This window comes from Manacus candei, unplaced genomic scaffold (genome assembly GCF_025592945.1).
Source record: "Manacus candei isolate 608988 ecotype Guabito, Panama unplaced genomic scaffold, ASM2559294v1 h1tg000047l, whole genome shotgun sequence".
In the NCBI taxonomy this organism is placed as follows: Eukaryota; Metazoa; Chordata; class Aves; order Passeriformes; family Pipridae; genus Manacus; species Manacus candei.
In genome coordinates this window covers 10576828-10594037 of record NW_026138095.1, presented here as the reverse complement: position 1 = coordinate 10594037, position 17210 = coordinate 10576828, and the positions used below count along the sequence as shown (strand labels likewise).

Below are 17210 nucleotides of genomic sequence, written 5' to 3'. Positions count from 1 at the left end.
CAGACTCTTTAAAGTCATAGCATGCTATTTATTATTATTTTATAATCTATAAAAGACACCAGTGCTGAACCTTTAGGGTTATTGAGAATAACACTATGCTCAAATCAGCAAAAAAGCTCAGGAAAACCCCAAGGACAACTCCTGTTCCCAAAAATATTCACCAGCAAGGTGCTGGGGGTGCTCAGGGCTTGTTGCAGGGCTTCTTTCCCTGTGTCTCCTCTCTGCAAACACCAAGAGCCAGGGGATGGCCCAAAGAGACATCCCATTTTTGGGGTGGGATTTGCCAGCTGCAAGTTAGGTGGTGTTGGAATGGACTTGGATGTAACCTTTCAGCTTCTGAAGTCAGGGCAGAGGACTTGGCCACACACACACATGCACAGGCCTTGGACTCTTTTTTTTTTAATGGGCTGAAATCAATGTTTACTTCAATGCCCAGGAACCAGCTGATGTGTGGCTGTGTTTGCTTTCTGAATACCCTCAATATTCAGCAAGAGCACCAAGCCCACAGGTCCATACAGCTCACCCAAAGGACAGCCCCCTCCTGAGGCTCCAGGTTTCCAGCTGAGGTGGATTTGGGGATGGCAGATGGGGATCACATTGGTCACGTCTGTGGCCAAAAAAGAGTTGGTGCTCCCTGTTGGGAGGGGCTGCCCTGCTGCCCCAGCAATCTGCTTCAGGCTGGGAGAGAAGCCGTGGCTGTGCCCCCTGTGGAGAGGAGACATCACCCCTCAGCATATGCTCCATTGACTTCCCCTGTTTATAAAGACCTCTGTGCACTAATTATAGCAGCAGGGACTGGAAGAGATTTCCTTGCTCGTGGAATCCAGACCTCAGCTCTCACAGACAGACTCTCTCTGCACTTGCTTCCACAGACCCTCCCAATGTGCTTTGGAAGCACTTGGGGTGTTCTCCCCAGTGACTGGGTATTTCCAGGGGCAGCCCAAGGCGGGCTGGTGCTCAGAGCAGTGGGTGAGCACCTTGCTGTGATATCTTGTGCCATTACTGGCAGGTTTGGGGTTGAACAGAGCAGTAGGGTGGACCTGGTTTTACACTGGAAGATGCCTCCAAGGCAGAGGGACAGATCAGTGTTGCCACTGGAGACCTGTGGAGGCCTGGGGGCATCTCCCTGCTCCCTTCACATCCCTGCCTGAGCTGGGTGGCAGCACTGGTTGGTGGTGACCAAGCAGTCATGGAGCATGTTGGTGATGGGATGCTGAGCAGCCACATGGAGCACATCAGGCATCCACTCCTTGTGCCAGGACTGGTGGGGGACTGAAGGAGAAGAGCTGAAGTGTTGCTGACATTGGTAGTGCCCTTAAACAAGGGTCTCCTCAATCCCTGGAATACACCTTGCTGGTGTGTTTATAAAAATAAAACCAGGATCTCATTTCTGGAGCAGGGAGATGCCAAGGGGAGGAGGAAGGTGCAATGTCTCCTCTGCAGGGGCTGCCCAGGGTGATGTGATGTTGGACACCTTGTAGAATGCCCTGGCTGATAACACATTAAATCTCAGTGGCCACAGAGTGACTGTGGTGGTAAATCAATAGTCTGATAGAAGGAGACCAGAAATCTTTTGACACTTATTCAAGAGGGACTTGTCAAAACACGATGGGTTTATGACCAAGTTCCTGCCCGCCTGTTCAAAGGCACTTGAGCCCCTGCCAGATCCTGAACGCGCTCGAATTCCCAGGAGGTCCGTTCAGCACAATAAGGGGATATTTCACAGTAAATATTGCCCTGTCAGAACACTGGCACAGCACCCAGTTGACAAGCAACAGTTGGGCTGCTCTGTGTGGGTGCTGCGAGTCTCGTCCCTCCATCGGCGGCTCTGCTTGTGAGCAAACATCCCTGCTGGGCTCCCACCTTCCTCAGCTTAGGAGTTAAAGAGGCTCTAAGGAGAACTGTGGATTGCTGAGCCTCAGCCCCTCCATCCCAGCAGTCAGCAGGAGGAACAGGAAAGTCTGGCTGATTAATCACAAACACAAAAGCTGCTGCTGGCTGACAGGAGGGATCCGCTCTTCCCTGAGGAAACCACTTCATCAGAGTTGCTTGTGATTCACAGCAGTTATTGCAGGCAAATAGGCTTGTTTGGGACATGCCACCCTGTGCTTCCATGAGCTTACAAACCAGAAATGTTTGTTAACTCTCTGTGCTCTCACAGCTCTGCAGCACACACGAGATTTCGGCAGCAACACGTGTGCTGTGCCTGTGGTGTGGGCTCCATCCCAGAGGACAGGGATGCTCCCCAGGGCACGGATACTCCCCAGGGCAGGGATGTTCCCAAGGGCAGGGATGTTCCCCAGGGCAGGGAGCAAGGGCAGGGATGTTCCCCAGGGCAGGGATGTGCTGTGTCCAGTTGTACAGGGTGCTCAGGTGTGGCTGCGAGCCATGTCTGGGATCTCTGCAATGGGAAAACAGCAAAGGCTGGGATAAAGAGAGGGAAATACAACGATTTATTGGACTTGTCATCTATGTGATTGGTGTCTGCCATCGCTGGGGATGGCAGTGCTCCAGGGAGCAGAGTCTAAGTGGGGTGTAAGTAAGAAACAACCTAATGAGAACTTACACCCTGGAGTAGGGCCCAACCAGGCAGGGGTGGCTACTGCCAGGCTGAGTAGGCACAAGGGAACAAGAGTTCTCAGCCAGCCTGTATTGACATGATCATTAACCCCCTGGACACTGAGGTGTAACTGGGGGTGCAGATTCCTCTCCTGGATGCCCAAACCCCTTCAGGTGGATTTGGACCTGGAGGAATTGTTTGCATTTCTATGTGAAGCTCAGATTGGAAAGTTGTTTGTATAGAAGTAAATCAGGAACCCCAAACCAGTGACCCTCAGAGCTGATAAATCCTGGGAAAAGGGAGTAGCCTGGGGACTTGGGTTGCCCCAGGTGACCCTGGGAAGATGGGGTGTGGTGTGAACCCCAGATCCTCTGCTCTCAGGGCTGGACAGAGCAGGAGAGACAGACTAAAGAGAGATCTTAACCTAGAGATTAATTACATGTATTTTAACCTTTTTTTTTCCATCTTACATCTGAAAATTTGATCTTCACTGTTTCTGGAAAAGGTTTGGTGGGGTTTGAAGTATCAACCTCCCCTGAGCCCAGGGACTGGGGGTCAGGACTGGGGGGATGAGCAGAGGTGTAGCTGATCTCAGCAGCAGCAGTAACCCCTGGCAGAGCAACAGGGCTGGTGCTCCCAGGAATGGTGGGGAGATCCCCATCCTGCCATCCTGCCATGCCCTGGAACTCAGTGTAAGCTGGGAATATGCTCTCTGCATTTCTACTCTGCTCCTCCGAGCTGGATCAGCAGCTGGAACAGCAGCTGGAACACTGAGCCTTTAGCAGAGGGAGCTTGGAGTGGCATTTTCTCCAGCCTGCCTTCGTTATTTGCTCTGTAATTGCTCATAGATTTCTGCTTTCACTTCCCACCTTTCCCTGAGAGATGCAGTTTGGATTTGTATTCCTGTCACTTTTGTGCAAGAATCTTTTCTTTGTTCTTGTCCAACTCCTGTTGACTCTGTTAGTGACTTTGATTCCTGAACTTCTCTTTGAGGGCTTCTTGTCAAGGGGAATATTTATAATTTACAGGACTTGAGCAGGGAAAAAAAAAAAAAAAAGGCAAAGCAGGCAGGGAATCCAGAATGCAGAATTTCTGTCAGATCTTATCCATAGCTTTTGTCAGGAAAGCATGTGAAACACCCAGGTTTAAAACCTTCAGATCCTTTTAATCTGCTATTCTTTGGTACAAGGGGGGAGAAAAATGTGTGTAACATCTGGTCTCTATCATGCAAGAGGTGCTTTGAAATTTGTGTGCTATTGGCAATTTATGTTGTCCTGCTCTCTGTGTGTGAATCACTCTGATCAGATCCCTGGTCACTGATGGAGGGGCACCAACACAGGCTGGCTCTGCTGCTCACATGGGATAAGGACTTGACCACTGCTTTTTGGCTCCAGGTTTTTAATACCAGTCTCTTTCCAGGAATAAAATCAGGATTATTTCATTTTGCTGTCCTGCTCTTACTGCCCTGAAGGTCTCCTGAAATTTTGGGTTCATTTGGCATTGCCCATTAGCAACACTTTATTAGTCCCCCACCTTCCCCTCTTCCTGCTGGGGAATAATTCAGGGTTTATGTGCAGTTTTTCTTGGGAGTTGTCAAAGAATAATTACACCCCATTAACTCCACTTTGTATCATTACTAATTCACACCTATAGAGTATTTTCCAAGCAACTGATCTCAGTTGTCTCTTAATTGCTTGAGTCCATAAACTCTGTTAGGCTGAAACTGTGCGAAGGATTTGCACCCTCTAAAACTTTTCCCTCCAGTGCAAAACATAACAGAGAATTAGAATGTGGTGGCTTTATCAGACCTTATTTCTTCCCTGTATAAGCAAATTATTTGCTTCTGGCTCTCTTGAAAACTGCAAAATGTATATTAAGGTGTATAAGACATGAGACCAGAAAGATAGTGAAAGGCTGAGAAAGTTGGGGCTGTTCAGTCTGGAGAAGAGAAGGCTCTGGGGAGACCTCAGAGCCCCTTCCAGTGCCTAAAGGGGCTCCAAGAGAGATGGAGAGGGACTGGGGACACGGGCCTGGAGGGACAGGACAAGGGGAAATGGCTTTAAACTGAAGGAGGGTAGATTTAGATGAGATGGAGGGAATAAATCCTTCCCTGTGAGGGTGGGGAGGCCCTGGCACAGGTCGCCCAGAGAAGCTGTGGCTGCCCCATCCCTGGAAGTGTCCAAGGCCAGGTTGGATGGGGCTTGGAGCCACCTGGGCTGGTGGAAGGTGTCCCTGCCCATGGCAGGGGAGTGTAACAAGATGATCTTTAAGGCCCCCCTTTCAACCAAAACCATTCTGTGATTCCATAAATGGTGTTGAAAATAATCAGTTTAATAAACAGTTTCACCCAGGTGTCCTCTAAACAGAATCACCCAAACCATCCTTCCCACAGGGTGCAGTCACTGCTTCCTGTCCCTCACGAGCCAAAAAGCTTGTTCCCACTGCAGTGCCAGGTCCTGCCACATCCTAGGGCATCCCAGGTGGAGCACATGGAGTTGCTGCCTTCTCTGCCAACAGCTGTTTCTGCAAGGAAAAGGCTCAGTATCCAAGACCTGCTGGAGCCAGTGCAGGGAAGCACAGCCCAAGCTCAGATAACAAATGATTTCAACTGAGCATAAAAGAAAAAAAAAAATACTGTTGGTGGCAACTCTTATTTCCCTGGAAAAAAAAAATCCTGGACCCCTGGCAGAGAAACAGTTTCTGCACAGAAAACATGACACTATTTACAAAAAGCAGTGTCTAATATCCTTTTCCAGCTTGGAAAGAGGGGTTTATTTTAATACATCCTTTTTTAATTGCCATGAGCTGGACTTGTAAATACTGTAAGTGGTTGAGTAATAGTCATGTGTGAGCAGACCAAAGGAAGGGACAGGTTTTCCGTTCCTGGAACCATTCCCACAGCTAGGACAGAGAGACAGCACGGAGCAGATACTAAACACAAATAAAAGGCTCTTAATTAAAAGATCATTTAAGCCCAGGGGACACCCCTGTGTGTGTGATGCCAGTGCCCAGCACAGTGGTCCAGCCAAGCAAGGAGTTTGTGTGTTGGGGGTGGTTGGGGAGGTGATGGGGGGACTGGAGAGATCCAGGCCATTCTCACTGAAACATTTCTTCCTTTCCTCTAAAAAAGGGAAGACAAAGGAAGGAGGTCCCCTAAGAAAGGGGGGAGCAAAGGAGAAGGGAGGTAATTCTGCCCCTCTGCCCCCTCAGGTGAGACCCCCCTGCAGAGCTGCTCCAGCCCTGGGGCTCAGCACAGCAAGGACATGGAGCTGCTGGAGAGAGTCCAGAGGAGGCACCAGGATGATCAGAGGGATGGAGCAGCTCTGCTGGGAGGAAAGGCTGGGAGAGTTGGGATTGTTCAGCCTGGAGAAGAGAAACTTCAGGATGACCTAATTGTGACCTTCCAGTACATGAAGGGAGCTGACAGGAAGGATGGAGAGAGACTATTTCCAGGGGCTTCACACTGACAGAGAGTAGATTTAGATTGGATATTAAAAAGAAATTCCTGGCTCTGAGGGTGGGGAGGCCCTGGCACAGGTTGCCCAGAGAAGCTGTGGCTGCCCCATCCCTGGGAGTGTCCAAGGCCAGGTTGGACGGGGCTTGGAGCAACCTGGGCTGGTGGAAGGTGTCCCTGCCCATGGCAGGGGGTTGGAATGAGATGGGCTTTAAGGTCCCTTCCAACCCAAACCCCTCTGTGATTGTATGAATTAGTTTCCTCTAGCGGGTTCCCACAGCCATGTCACCTTGTCACTGTCGTTCAGTTGGGAGGGAGAGAAAATCTGCTGTGCTGGGTTTTGGGATCAGTCTTTAAAACGATCCATAACTCATGTTTTTTAACACTTTCCTTCAGAGCAGCTGGTGTGCCTGAATTGAGAAGTAGTTGTGAAGTTTTGTAAGATCACATTCATTAAAGTTTGGTGGGTTTGGGGGCAGGATGGGGCACAGGGAGCCACAAGCTGCATCGTGGGGCAGAGAACTGTTGGACTCTCTCCAGTGCTGGATGATCCACATTTTCCCAAGTCAGGCACATGCCTGAAAGCCTGTTTTTTTTGTCTGCACAGAGGTTTTTCTGAAAGCAGGAGAAGTTTGTGTTGGAAACAATTTCCTGATGCAATTTGGATTTCCTTCCGAATAATCCTTTGCCCCAGTGGGATGGTACAGAGGGATTCTAGAAAAGCTTAACTGGCCTCACCATGAGTTAAACACATCCCTTAGTCTTTGCATGACAGATGTTCAGGTAGGAAAATACCCTGCAGGGACCGTTAGAAAATATTTGAAGGGTCAGGAGGAGAAAGAGCCTCTCTGCCAACGTGGGGGTTGAGTCCACGTCTCTGTCCCTGTGGCTGGTGTGCAGATCTGTGAGGGATGAGCAGAGGGAATCAGTCTCAGCTGGGTGGAGGAGCAGGACTCAGAGGAAGAATTTAATTGCAGGAAACCATTTGTAAATGCTGAAGGCACAACCTTAACGTTGTTCCATCTCTTGCAGGAATGCTGGTGGTGATCGTGCTGCTGCTCATCGCCATCGTCGTGGTCGCTGTCTGGCCAATTAACTAACACAGATCCAGGGCTGGTGGGAGCAGCTGCTCCACACTGAGCACAAGGACTCCAGAGAACAGCCTGACTGTGTGCAGAGACCTTCTGTGTTGGAAATAACCTCAGCAGTACCAGACCGAAGCCGTGTCCTCCAGACATCCGCTCTCCTTCGGCGCGCAGCTGAGCAGAGCTGTGTGATTTGGAGGATTTCAACGGGAAAAGGGCTCTCTTCCCACCTTCCTCTGGCACTCAGGCAGCAGCAGCTGTACAGTGGATACATCTCTCCTGCATCTGTGTCTGAGGATGTGCTGGTGCCACCTGCCCACCTGCCACCACTTCTGCTGAGCTCAGTCGTCCCGAGGGCTTTAAAATACTGAAAGGCAGGAGTGGTTTGGAGTGCTGTGACATTCCTCTGCTTCCTGATACCTTCCTTCAGAAGGAAAATGCTTAACGTTTTTCAAGGAATAGTCTTGGGGAATGGCTGCACCTGATTTCTCACAGGGTGGAATGTGAGAGCCCACAGAGCCCTTTGGGAGGGGCAGGACCCCCCATGGGCTGCACGGAATCGCTGGTGAGTCAGACCAGAGTTACTGGGGAGTTATTGATCTCCACAGAGAGAAAGGTGAACAGCAGCAGGACTCACACCAGGCATGTGAGGGTGGAGAGCCTTGCCCTGGTGTCCTCCCCACAGACTCTGCCAGGCTGACCACGGGAGATGTACCATCACTAATGTCCTGATCTCGGTGATCGAGCTCTGCCTCTTCCTTTATAACTTCTTACACGCTGCTAAAGCTGAGAGGAAGGATTACCCATCTCAAAACTAATGGAAAAGAAGTACTGAATGTTTGCTTCTGGCCAAGAAAATAATTATTTTGTTACATGTGTCAGTTTGATTTCAGCATTAATAGAGCAAGCAATAAATACTGAATAAAAGCTGATCCATTTATTTACAGTTTATCTGCCTGGGGTTTTATTGTTTCCTGCCATCTCATGCTGTCCATGAATGATTTATCCAGCACTTACATTTCCTAAGTGCCGATTTGCAGAAGGAAATAAGCAATTTCTGTCAGACTTGACGTTCATTGTGAAGGTCTGTGAGAGTTGCCAGCCCTGGGCTCGTCCCCACCTTCCCTGGTGGAGTGTCTTCCTTCACAGCTCTCAGCTGGCTCTTGGCACTCCTGTCCCTCTCCCTGCCTTCCACCCACACAGCTGGGGTGGGGGTGCTGCTCTGGGAGGAGGGAAGCCAGGGTGTCCTGGTGCTGTGTCCCCTGTTGAGGGACATCAAGTTATTTTGCTCTTCTGGGTTCAGTTTCTCCATCTTAGTTGGGGCTTGGGCAGAGGCCCCTTCATTAAGGGCTTTGTGCCCTGAGGTGACCTCCAGCCATCTCCTTGCAGTGGGCAGGTGTTGGCTGGAGCTGAGGCTTTGACTCCATCACTCCAGGACCTGAGCTGGGAATGACAGAGGTGGCTGTGCTGGGAGAAGATGGAGTTTTGCAGGAAACAGAGGCAGGGATCTGTTGGGTACCCCATGGAATACAGAGAATCATAGAATGGTTTGGATTGGAAGGAACCTTAAAGAACACCTTAAAGACCACGGGCAGGGACACCTTCCACTAGCCCAGGTTGCTCCAAGCCCCCTCCAGCCTGGCCTTGGACACTTCCAGGGATGGGGCAGCTTCTCTCAATACCTGTCATTGATAGTATCGTGTCCTACAATCGGAGGAACTGTGCCCTGGAGCTGGAGAGCAGCATTTCCTTGTCTTTGTGTGCCTGGTTATTGCACAGGGTAGGTGGAGAGAGGAGCTTGGTGGAGAAAAAGGCCAGTAGATCCAGCTGTGCCTCGTGGCTTGGGCAGCAGCTTCAAACAGGGCTGTGCTGACACCCAGCCCGTACTCAGTGCTTGGCACCAAAGGTCAGAGCTGGAGGAGGGACCAGCTCCACAAGTGCTTTGCTGTAGATTATCCTTGAAGCCTTTAAAAGTCCAATCCAGGTTGTGCCTGCTTGCTTTTCCTTAGAGATGCTTTGTCTTGCAGCCTTCAGAGGAGGGGAGGGGGAAAAAAAAGCGAGTTTAATGTTCTTGTGGTTTTCAAGAGGACGCGGCAGGGGTTTGATTAGTTTATTGCTTGATGTCAGATTAGGAACGGAGCTCTAAGCAGGGCTGCTCCAGCTGGAAACGAGTAACGGGCGGCTTTGGAGACGTGTTCCAAATTTGTGCATTCCTGCAGCTCTGCAGAGGGACTGACACTGGAAATGCTCCTGGAGTTGTTCCTCAGCAGCAGCCTGTGCCCCAGCCCTGAGTGGGATTTCACTCACGGAACAGCCCAGTGGATCTTCAGCGCCAGCAGCAGAACAACACGTGGTTCGTTGGGATGAGACCACGGGCTTGGGCTTCTAATTAGAACTGTCATTTACAGAGGGAATGAAGGTTTTGTTTGAATTCCCAGGACATGCAGGACGGACGTGTAACTCATCCCGATCAACGTTACATTGTGACTTTGTTCTGGTGGAGCCTTTAAAAGGCGGTTTCTGACCCACTGGGTCCTCAGGCACATTTTTCCTGTTGGGTGGAAACACGAGGATTTGCTCTCCGAGATGTCGAACAAAGGGGTTCTCAGACTTGCCCTTTAGGTAACATTTAATGTGTTGTGTGGGTGAGGAATTTTATTAAAAAGCAGCAGATTTGGCAGCGTTCTGCTGTGAGGAGGAAAGCTGTGGTGTCTCCCTGCCCCGCTAAAGAAAAGGGAAGGTTAAAATACGAGAGAGCTGCTGTTTTTTGGCTCTGAGCAGCAGGGTTGGAGAAGCCAACCTGCAGTGGCTTCTCCAAGCAAAGGTCTTCCTGGAATGTACCCGGAGAGACACATTCCCTTTGCCTTCCCTTCCACTCCTCCCTTTCTCTCTTGGACAACGTGCTCAGGACTTCAGTTGCTTCCAGTTGTTATTTTATCAAAAATACAAGTGCTGGGGGAAGGCCTGGTACGTGCTACACACACTTGGATGTCACAGTGCCCTGAGTAAAACGTCCCCGGCTCCTCTGTGAGGACAGAGGTGACCTTGGGAGGCTGCTGGGCATTTTCACATGCTCTCATTCCTGGTGTGAGCTCAGTGCTGAGCTCAGGGCATGGATGGCTGGTCTCCCACGCTGCCTGGTGGGACCAGGCTGGGAGAACTGCTCTGGGTCTGGCCCTCAGTGGGAATAGGCTCATCCCCCTCTTTCCAGAGCCACCGTGTCACCTTTGGATGACTGGGCCACCTGCCTGGAGCCAGAGCAATGTGGGAAACCCATTTGCTCCTCAGCGGAGCCACAGGCGATGGCCCCGGAGCAGAGGGGGTGTCACTTGTGGCCCATTTGTCTGTGCAATAAAGATCTGAGATTTCTGACCTCCGAGATGTTTTTAGATCCATAAATTACCAGTGATGCCGGGGGCAGGGTCAGGGGTCTGACCCCTCGGCAGTTTGCAGGACCTTTTGCCTGTATTTTTCTCCCTGGAAGTGTTTTGCTGCCTCAGTTCCCCCCTCCTCCAGGTTTCCATCCCGTTGGTGCCACCAGCCCTGGCCTGGGCTCGGGTGCAGCAGCAGCACTGGCCCCACTGATGCCCCGTGGGTGATGGGTGGTGGAGCTGATGCACAGGATGAGCAGGAGGGGACAGTGCTGGTGAGCAGCCTGGGCACGGCACAGAAATAGGTCTGGAGTGGGGTTGGCAGCTCCCCTGAGCCCAGACTCTGGATCTGCCCTGTCCCCTCACCTGTCCCCCAGCTCTGTATGGGGTCCCACAGGTTTTGGCAGGCCCTGGCTCTGTCTCACTGCAGGGCTCAGTCTCCTCTGGCAGGTGCTGGGAGGGGCCCCCCATCCCACCCCTCACGTCTCCCATGGTGACCCACTGTCCCCAGGGGCAGGGAGCAGTGCCAGGGGGATATCTGGGGGACGTGGCTGGGACTGGCAGTCAAAAATAGCTGTGCCACCTCAACCCTCAAGGGGACAATGTCCCTCAAGGGGACAATGGCAGATCCAGGGAGGCAGAGGGGACACCGTCACTTCCCCGTCCCTTGCCAGCCTGAGGGGTGGGAGGAAGCAGAGATCCACGCAGATTTTTACAGTTTACAAGAGTTTATTCAACTGGTTTCTGACTTTAGTTCTACCGAGTGGGTGCTGAACAGTTACAAGCTCCTTCAGGTAAATTACAGCCAATCTAACAAACAAACAAACAAAGAGGGGGGAAAAAAATAAAAACGAAAGAAAAAAAATAAAAAGGAACAACTGGGAAAACAATAAGAAAATCCACAACTTTTTCACGTGTCATTAAATATATTCATATATAATAACCATAATATATTAGTATGCATTGTAAAGAAACATCGCCCAAAGCAGTCTGCCATGGTCATAACTAAACAACATTTACAGTTCAAGATATTAACAGAAATAATAAAAAAAAAAAAAATCGACAAAAACAATTGAACCCCAGAACAACACAGGTTTTGTGAGGGGACGAGGGGGGTGTGCGGGGAGAGGGCACGGACACGACGAGACGAACAGAAACGAGACGAAGCGACTTTTGTCGGGTGCTACCGTCAGTGATGATTGTTTTGGCATTTCAGCTGCTCTCCAAAGCCCTGCTGGAGGCACCACAGCCCCTTCCCCGGTCACCCCCACTGCCCTCCCGGCCCCTGTCCTGTCCCCAGGGCCGTGGGGGGTTCTTTGCTGGTCGTGGTGCAGTTGGTTCCCCTCAGAGCTGCACCCCCGGCCGTGCAGGGCATGTTTAGGGGCGCATCTTGTCCCTCTTTGGGTGACTGGACAGAGGTGTCCCCCTAGGAGATGTCCTGGAGCAGGGGGTGGTTGCAGGGAAGTGCTGCATCCCTGGGCACCCCGAAAATGGGTGTGGGGGAGGCTGTGTGCCAGTTCCACCAGCAGCTCCTGCGGGTCAGGGCTACTGGGAGCGCATGAGGGGCACTGGGGGACTGTGCATGGAGTGAAGGGGTTTCCCTGGTCTGGTTGGAAATGCAAAACTCCAGCAGGGATGATGGGACAGTGTCCTGGTGGGACAGGGATGGGGACTTCACCCCCGTGGGATCTGAGCTGTTCCATGTCCTGTGCGAACTCCTTTCCTTCAGATTTCCCAGGTTGTGTCGGTGCCTGGAGGGGTCTGGCCATGGCATGGAGTGGGTGGTGGTTCTTCTGCAGCCTCTGAGACCAGTGGGAGCGGGGAAGGGGCTGGGTGGTGTCCCTGGGTCAGGGCTGCGCTGGGGAGGGTGGCTGTGCTTGACAAGGCTGGAAAATGGGAGTCCAGGTGTGCTCAGTGGGCAGTTCCCAAGTCCTCATGTCCCCTGGCCTTGCCTTCCTGCACTCCAAGTGAGCCGGCTTTGGGTTGGATCCCGTTGGTTTTAGGCCATTTGAAGGTCTCCTGTGGTTCAAGACATCCCAAATAACCAAGGACATGCTGTCTCCAGCTGGTGGGGTGTCCCTGGCATCAGCTGACATTGGCTGCAGGAGAGCATCCAACCCCCACTTTGGGGCTTTAAGTCTCCATTTAGACACTTGAGGTCAGATTTTGTTCCTCAAAACTTGGTGGCTTGGGTTCCCTGGGTTGCAAAACTGTCACCTCTCCTTGAGCTCTGAGATGAGAAAAACCAAGTCCACTCTGGGAAAGGCGAGAAAACACAGACTGGAGGGGGATTTGCTTGATGTCCAGGGTGGGATTTTTCTCCTAATACCCGGGCTAATTTTGGAGGGCCTTGTGGTGGCAGGGGGAGGTTCAGCAGAGCTTGCTCCCTCCGGGTGGTGTCTCCAGCAGCCCAGTGCTGGCTGGAGCTTCCCTGGGAGCCTCCACTTTGCACCTATTTACATGGCTGCCTCGCTTTATGGTGGTTTATGTCATTATATAAATATTGTCAATTGCTATAAAACAAGGCAAAACCACTGGAAAATGTCATAAAATAGATGTTTCCAAGTTTCCTAAAAGGAAAAATATCAGGGAGGTTTTGCTTTTCATAGCGACTAATGTTTGCTTCTCCTCCAGGTACCCGTCCTGCCCTCCCTGCCTTTCCTGTCTCCCTGGATGAGGTGAACTCGGATATCCCCATTCCTCACGGGCTGGTGTGGCAGGGGAGCAGCCTGGCACGGGGGTGCAGTGCCTGGGTGACAGCTCAACAGCCAGTCCTGCCCTCAGGATGCAGGTTGGAGGTGAGGCAGCCCCTACCTGGCTTAGTTGTGTTTGTGATTTGAAACTGGGAAAATTAAATTCGGAGTTTTCACCCCCAGCAGAAGGAGGAGAACAGTTTGGGGAGCTCCAGGTGGGTTACACCTTGTTCATCCAGTCCCTTCCCTCGGGCAGGTCTCTGCCCTGCACGGGCTCCACCTCAGCCAAGCCTTAGAGCTCTACCCTGGCCCCACGGGGACAGTCCCTGGCACTCACTGCCCCACCTCCTTTGTCTCCAAGGAAGTGGCCACCTTATGCAGGGATGCCAGGGAGCTACAGCTCCAGAGGGAGTGAGGGCAGAGCTGGTGTGGATTTGGGAGAGCTGCCTGAGTTCGGGAGTGAAACCAGTGGCCAGCCAGGACCTGGGTGTCATCTGCACAGATTTTCTGTCATCTGAGGGTTCATGGTCTGCTGACAGCACAGAGAGGACCGAGCCCATGAAGGAGATCTCAGGGGTGGCCACAGTGGAGACTCAGGGATCTTCTGGAGCACTTCTGGGACTGGATGCCAGTTTTTGGCTGAGTCTGGGTGTTTCCTTGGGGAACCTGGTTAGTAATTCCTTGACTGGGAATCGGTGGCTGGGAGGGCACCCCGTGGGCTCACACTCCTTCAGTGTGGTGGGGACAGCACTTCTCAGGGCGTGGGGGCTGGAGTGAGGAGTCGCTCCCCGAGTTATGCACATGGGGAAGTTGCCCACCAACAAGGTCCCCTCTTGGCTGTGCCTAAACTGGGCTCAGAGCATCATCACGGCTGGAGACCTCCCCAGGGACCACCCAGCAGTGGTGGTTACGGCTCTGGGGTACCCGAGTCTTCGATAACCCGTCAGTCGATCTCGGATCTGTCCTCGGCGAAAAGTCTCTGTTTAGTTTCCTCTACAACAACTGTCTTGGTCAACCTAAGCTGCGAATACGTATTTTGGGGATGGGGAGTTAATTTCCAGCGTTGCTGTTGATTAGTTTCTTACAGGTCTGATGTTCCCATGCCGTGCTTTGGAAGCAGCAGATGTTGGCAGCTGGAAGGCAGTTTGGTGTCTCTGAGTTCTTCGGCAATGGGGGGCAGGAAGAAGCGTGGGGGGGGCACTGGGTGCCGCACCCACACTCCTCTTGGTTTGTGTCCATGTGCACGGTTGGTTTTGTTGGGTTTAAGTTTTGTTTTCCCCCGGAACACGAGGTGCAATCCCGACAGCCCCACGGCCGCCATCCCCCTCCCGTCCCCCCAGCCCGCCCCGGCGGCGCGTCCCCGTCGCCGGTCCCTGCCCACCCCAGCTCTACACAAAGCAGCATGCACAGTCAGTCTCTCCCTCCCGCGCCCTCCGTGGCCTTCTCCTCCTTTTAGGCTTTCTTACACTTCCCCTTCTTCTCCCGCTGCTGGAACTTCCTGAGCCGCCGGGCCCACGTATCCCGCCACTGGATCACCAGGCTGGTTTTGTCCGCAATGATGCCGCTCTGGTCAGGAGAGTCCTCGTTGTTGCCCAGCAGCAAATACTTCTTCATGGGCTTGATTTTGGGGCACTTGCACGCTATGTCCTTGGAGTGGATCCACAGGGTCTGGTCTCCGCGCCGTATCCGGTTGCTCCCTTGTTTGTAGACGGAGATGATGTTGACCGTGAACTTCCACCAGTCGGCATTTTTTTCCGCTTTCAGGATGTGGATCTGAACAGCTGGAAAAAAAACAACACACGAGGCAAGAGAGGAAAAGATGTTACCATCTGAGCTGGTGAGAAGAAAATGAATTTCAAGTCTTACCTGAAAGGGCTGTGTGAGGAAGAAGGGTTTTGTCTCCGGAGCCCAGGCTGGGGGCGGACAAGGGTGGTGGGTGCCCCAAAACTGACCCTGTCCCCAGGCCACCCACCACGAGCAAGAGCAGCCAGTTCTGGCATCTGAGGGTCTCAGCAAAGGTTCTAAGGCCACCACAGACTTGGGAGATGCTCTCCAGCTCTGCTGCCACACACAGCCCTTGGTTCCCAGGGAGAATGGATGTGGTAACCCAAGGCCCACGGGGGCTGCAGGAGTGGCTGTAACAGCAAGAACCAGGGCATTCCTTGTGCTGGCAGCCCTGGGAATGACACAGGGCTACCCAGAGCAGTGGCAGGGAGCAGGCTGCTTGTCCTCCTCTGTGTCCTAGGGAGGACCAGCATCTCCCAGGGCGTGGTTGTGAAACAAGCACAGACAGAGCAGCTCCCGGGGATGTTGGTGCAGCAACATCTGCCCCAGTACCTGTGAACTCTTAAAGTGATCAGAAAATCTTAAAAAACCAGGTGGATTCGTGTACACTGGACCTGTCTTTTCCCTTGAAGCCACAAGCACAGAGAGAATTCAAACCCTGGGACAGCTGGTGCCTCCAGCCTCGGGGGTGGCCCGAGCACAGGGCAGAGCCCCATGCACGAGGTGTTGTAGGGGGCAGGACAGGGAACTGCCTGTTCCCAAACAGTGCTAAAGCCCCAGGCTGCAGTCCTAGGACATGGGATGAATATTCTTTCCCATCCACATGTCCAGAGAGCAGCTCATGCTTCAGCCAGAGGAACCCTCCAGCCCCTCTGCTCTCCTTTCCTCACTGGATGGGCAACTTGGTGCTTCTGCACCAGGACCCTCAGGCAGCCCCAGGTTTTAAGAGAAGATGAGCCCCAGTCTGGAGCAAAACACTGGGACTGCTCCTTATCTCCAAGCACTTGGAATCTGGAGGTAGGAAAGACCTGTGTGGGGCTCCAGCACATCTGCTCAGGGGCAGTGCAAGGAGGGAGCTCCTCATGAGACCTTGGCCTTGGACCAGGACACTGAGCAGGTTCAGACCTTTGGAGGGATTTGGAAACGAGGAGGATCCCTGGTCAGGTGTTTCCAGGAGATGTTCCTCAGTCAAGGTTATCCATGTCTTGCTGTGGAAAAAGCCATTGCTGGAAAAGGCACAGAAAAAGGACTGAGGGTGGGGCTCAGTGATCACAAGGAGAGGTCAGTGGCAGTGTCCAACTTTACCTCTGGCTCTGGCAGTCACTGGAGCATCTCTGCAGGTGCTGAATAGCAGCCTTGGGCTTCAAGGGGATAACTTAGTGTGCAGCAGCCTGGCAGAGAACCGGGAGATCACAAACTCCCGAAGGAGGACTGACATGGGAGCACAGCTGTGATCCATAAGCAAGGTGATGATGTTTTCCAAGCCTGTGGCTGATGCTGTGTAACCTCCCCTGTTGCCCTGTGGGCTGAGACAGCCTGGGGAGGGCTCAGCCCTCCAGCACTGCACCTCTTGCTTTCCTGAAACACAACACAGTTCCCATGTGACATTATCCCTGCAGCCACCAGCAGCTGGGCAGGAGTGGTGGCCCAGGGTCCCACCAAGGACAGAGAGGAGAGCTGGCTCAGCCACACTGGGGTGGGAGAGGGCTCTCTACAAGGTTGTCCACAAAGGTGCTGCAGAGCTGGGATGGTGCTGGACACCTGGATGCTCGAAGGGAGGGCTCTGCTCACGAGTGAGTTCAGAAGCCCCTGCAGCCACCATGGTTTTGTCCTGCAGCCCAGGTGGCCCCAATGGTGACTTCTGCCAGCCTTCCTCCTCCTCTTCCTCCTCCTCCTTGGACACCTCGCCCATGCTGGACCACATCCATGTCTCCTGGCCATCCCTACAGGTGCTGCTGTGCCCTCCTCAGGTGACATCCTTGGCTTTAACCCTGACTTGGGTTTAAATCAAAGGGAAGGAAAGAGACCCACATGGGAAAGGGAGCATTTGGCCCCCAGAGCAAGGTGAGGAAGAGGAGATACAAGCTCCTGCTGCACCAGTGAGCTTCCTCCTGACAGCAGCTCCTCACAGTGCAGGGGTGGCAAATAAGGATGGGAGCTGCAGTCAGCTGGGACTGCATCCTCCAGGGAGTCTGAACACATTCCTCCTCACCAAAAGTCAGCTTCCAGGAAAATATCCTCACCAGGCAGTGACTACCCAGC

At 52.6% G+C, this 17210-nt stretch overlaps 2 protein-coding genes across 2 annotated transcripts in view; one reads left to right on the top strand and one right to left on the bottom strand.

The window, feature by feature from the left end:
• Positions 1-8039, top strand: part of STX8 (syntaxin 8) — a 108421-nt gene extending 100382 nt beyond the window's left edge. The window contains exon 8 of the mRNA XM_051797564.1: positions 7047-8039. Coding sequence (XP_051653524.1) covers positions 7047-7114 — 68 coding nt within the window. The 3' untranslated portion in view covers positions 7115-8039. The remainder of the gene's footprint in view (positions 1-7046) is intronic.
• A 2905-nt stretch (positions 8040-10944) lies between these two features.
• The window catches only part of NTN1 (netrin 1), a 102161-nt gene continuing 95895 nt past the window's right edge, over positions 10945-17210 (bottom strand). The window contains exon 6 of the mRNA XM_051797518.1: positions 10945-14944. Coding sequence (XP_051653478.1) covers positions 14616-14944 — 329 coding nt within the window. The 3' untranslated portion in view covers positions 10945-14615. The remainder of the gene's footprint in view (positions 14945-17210) is intronic.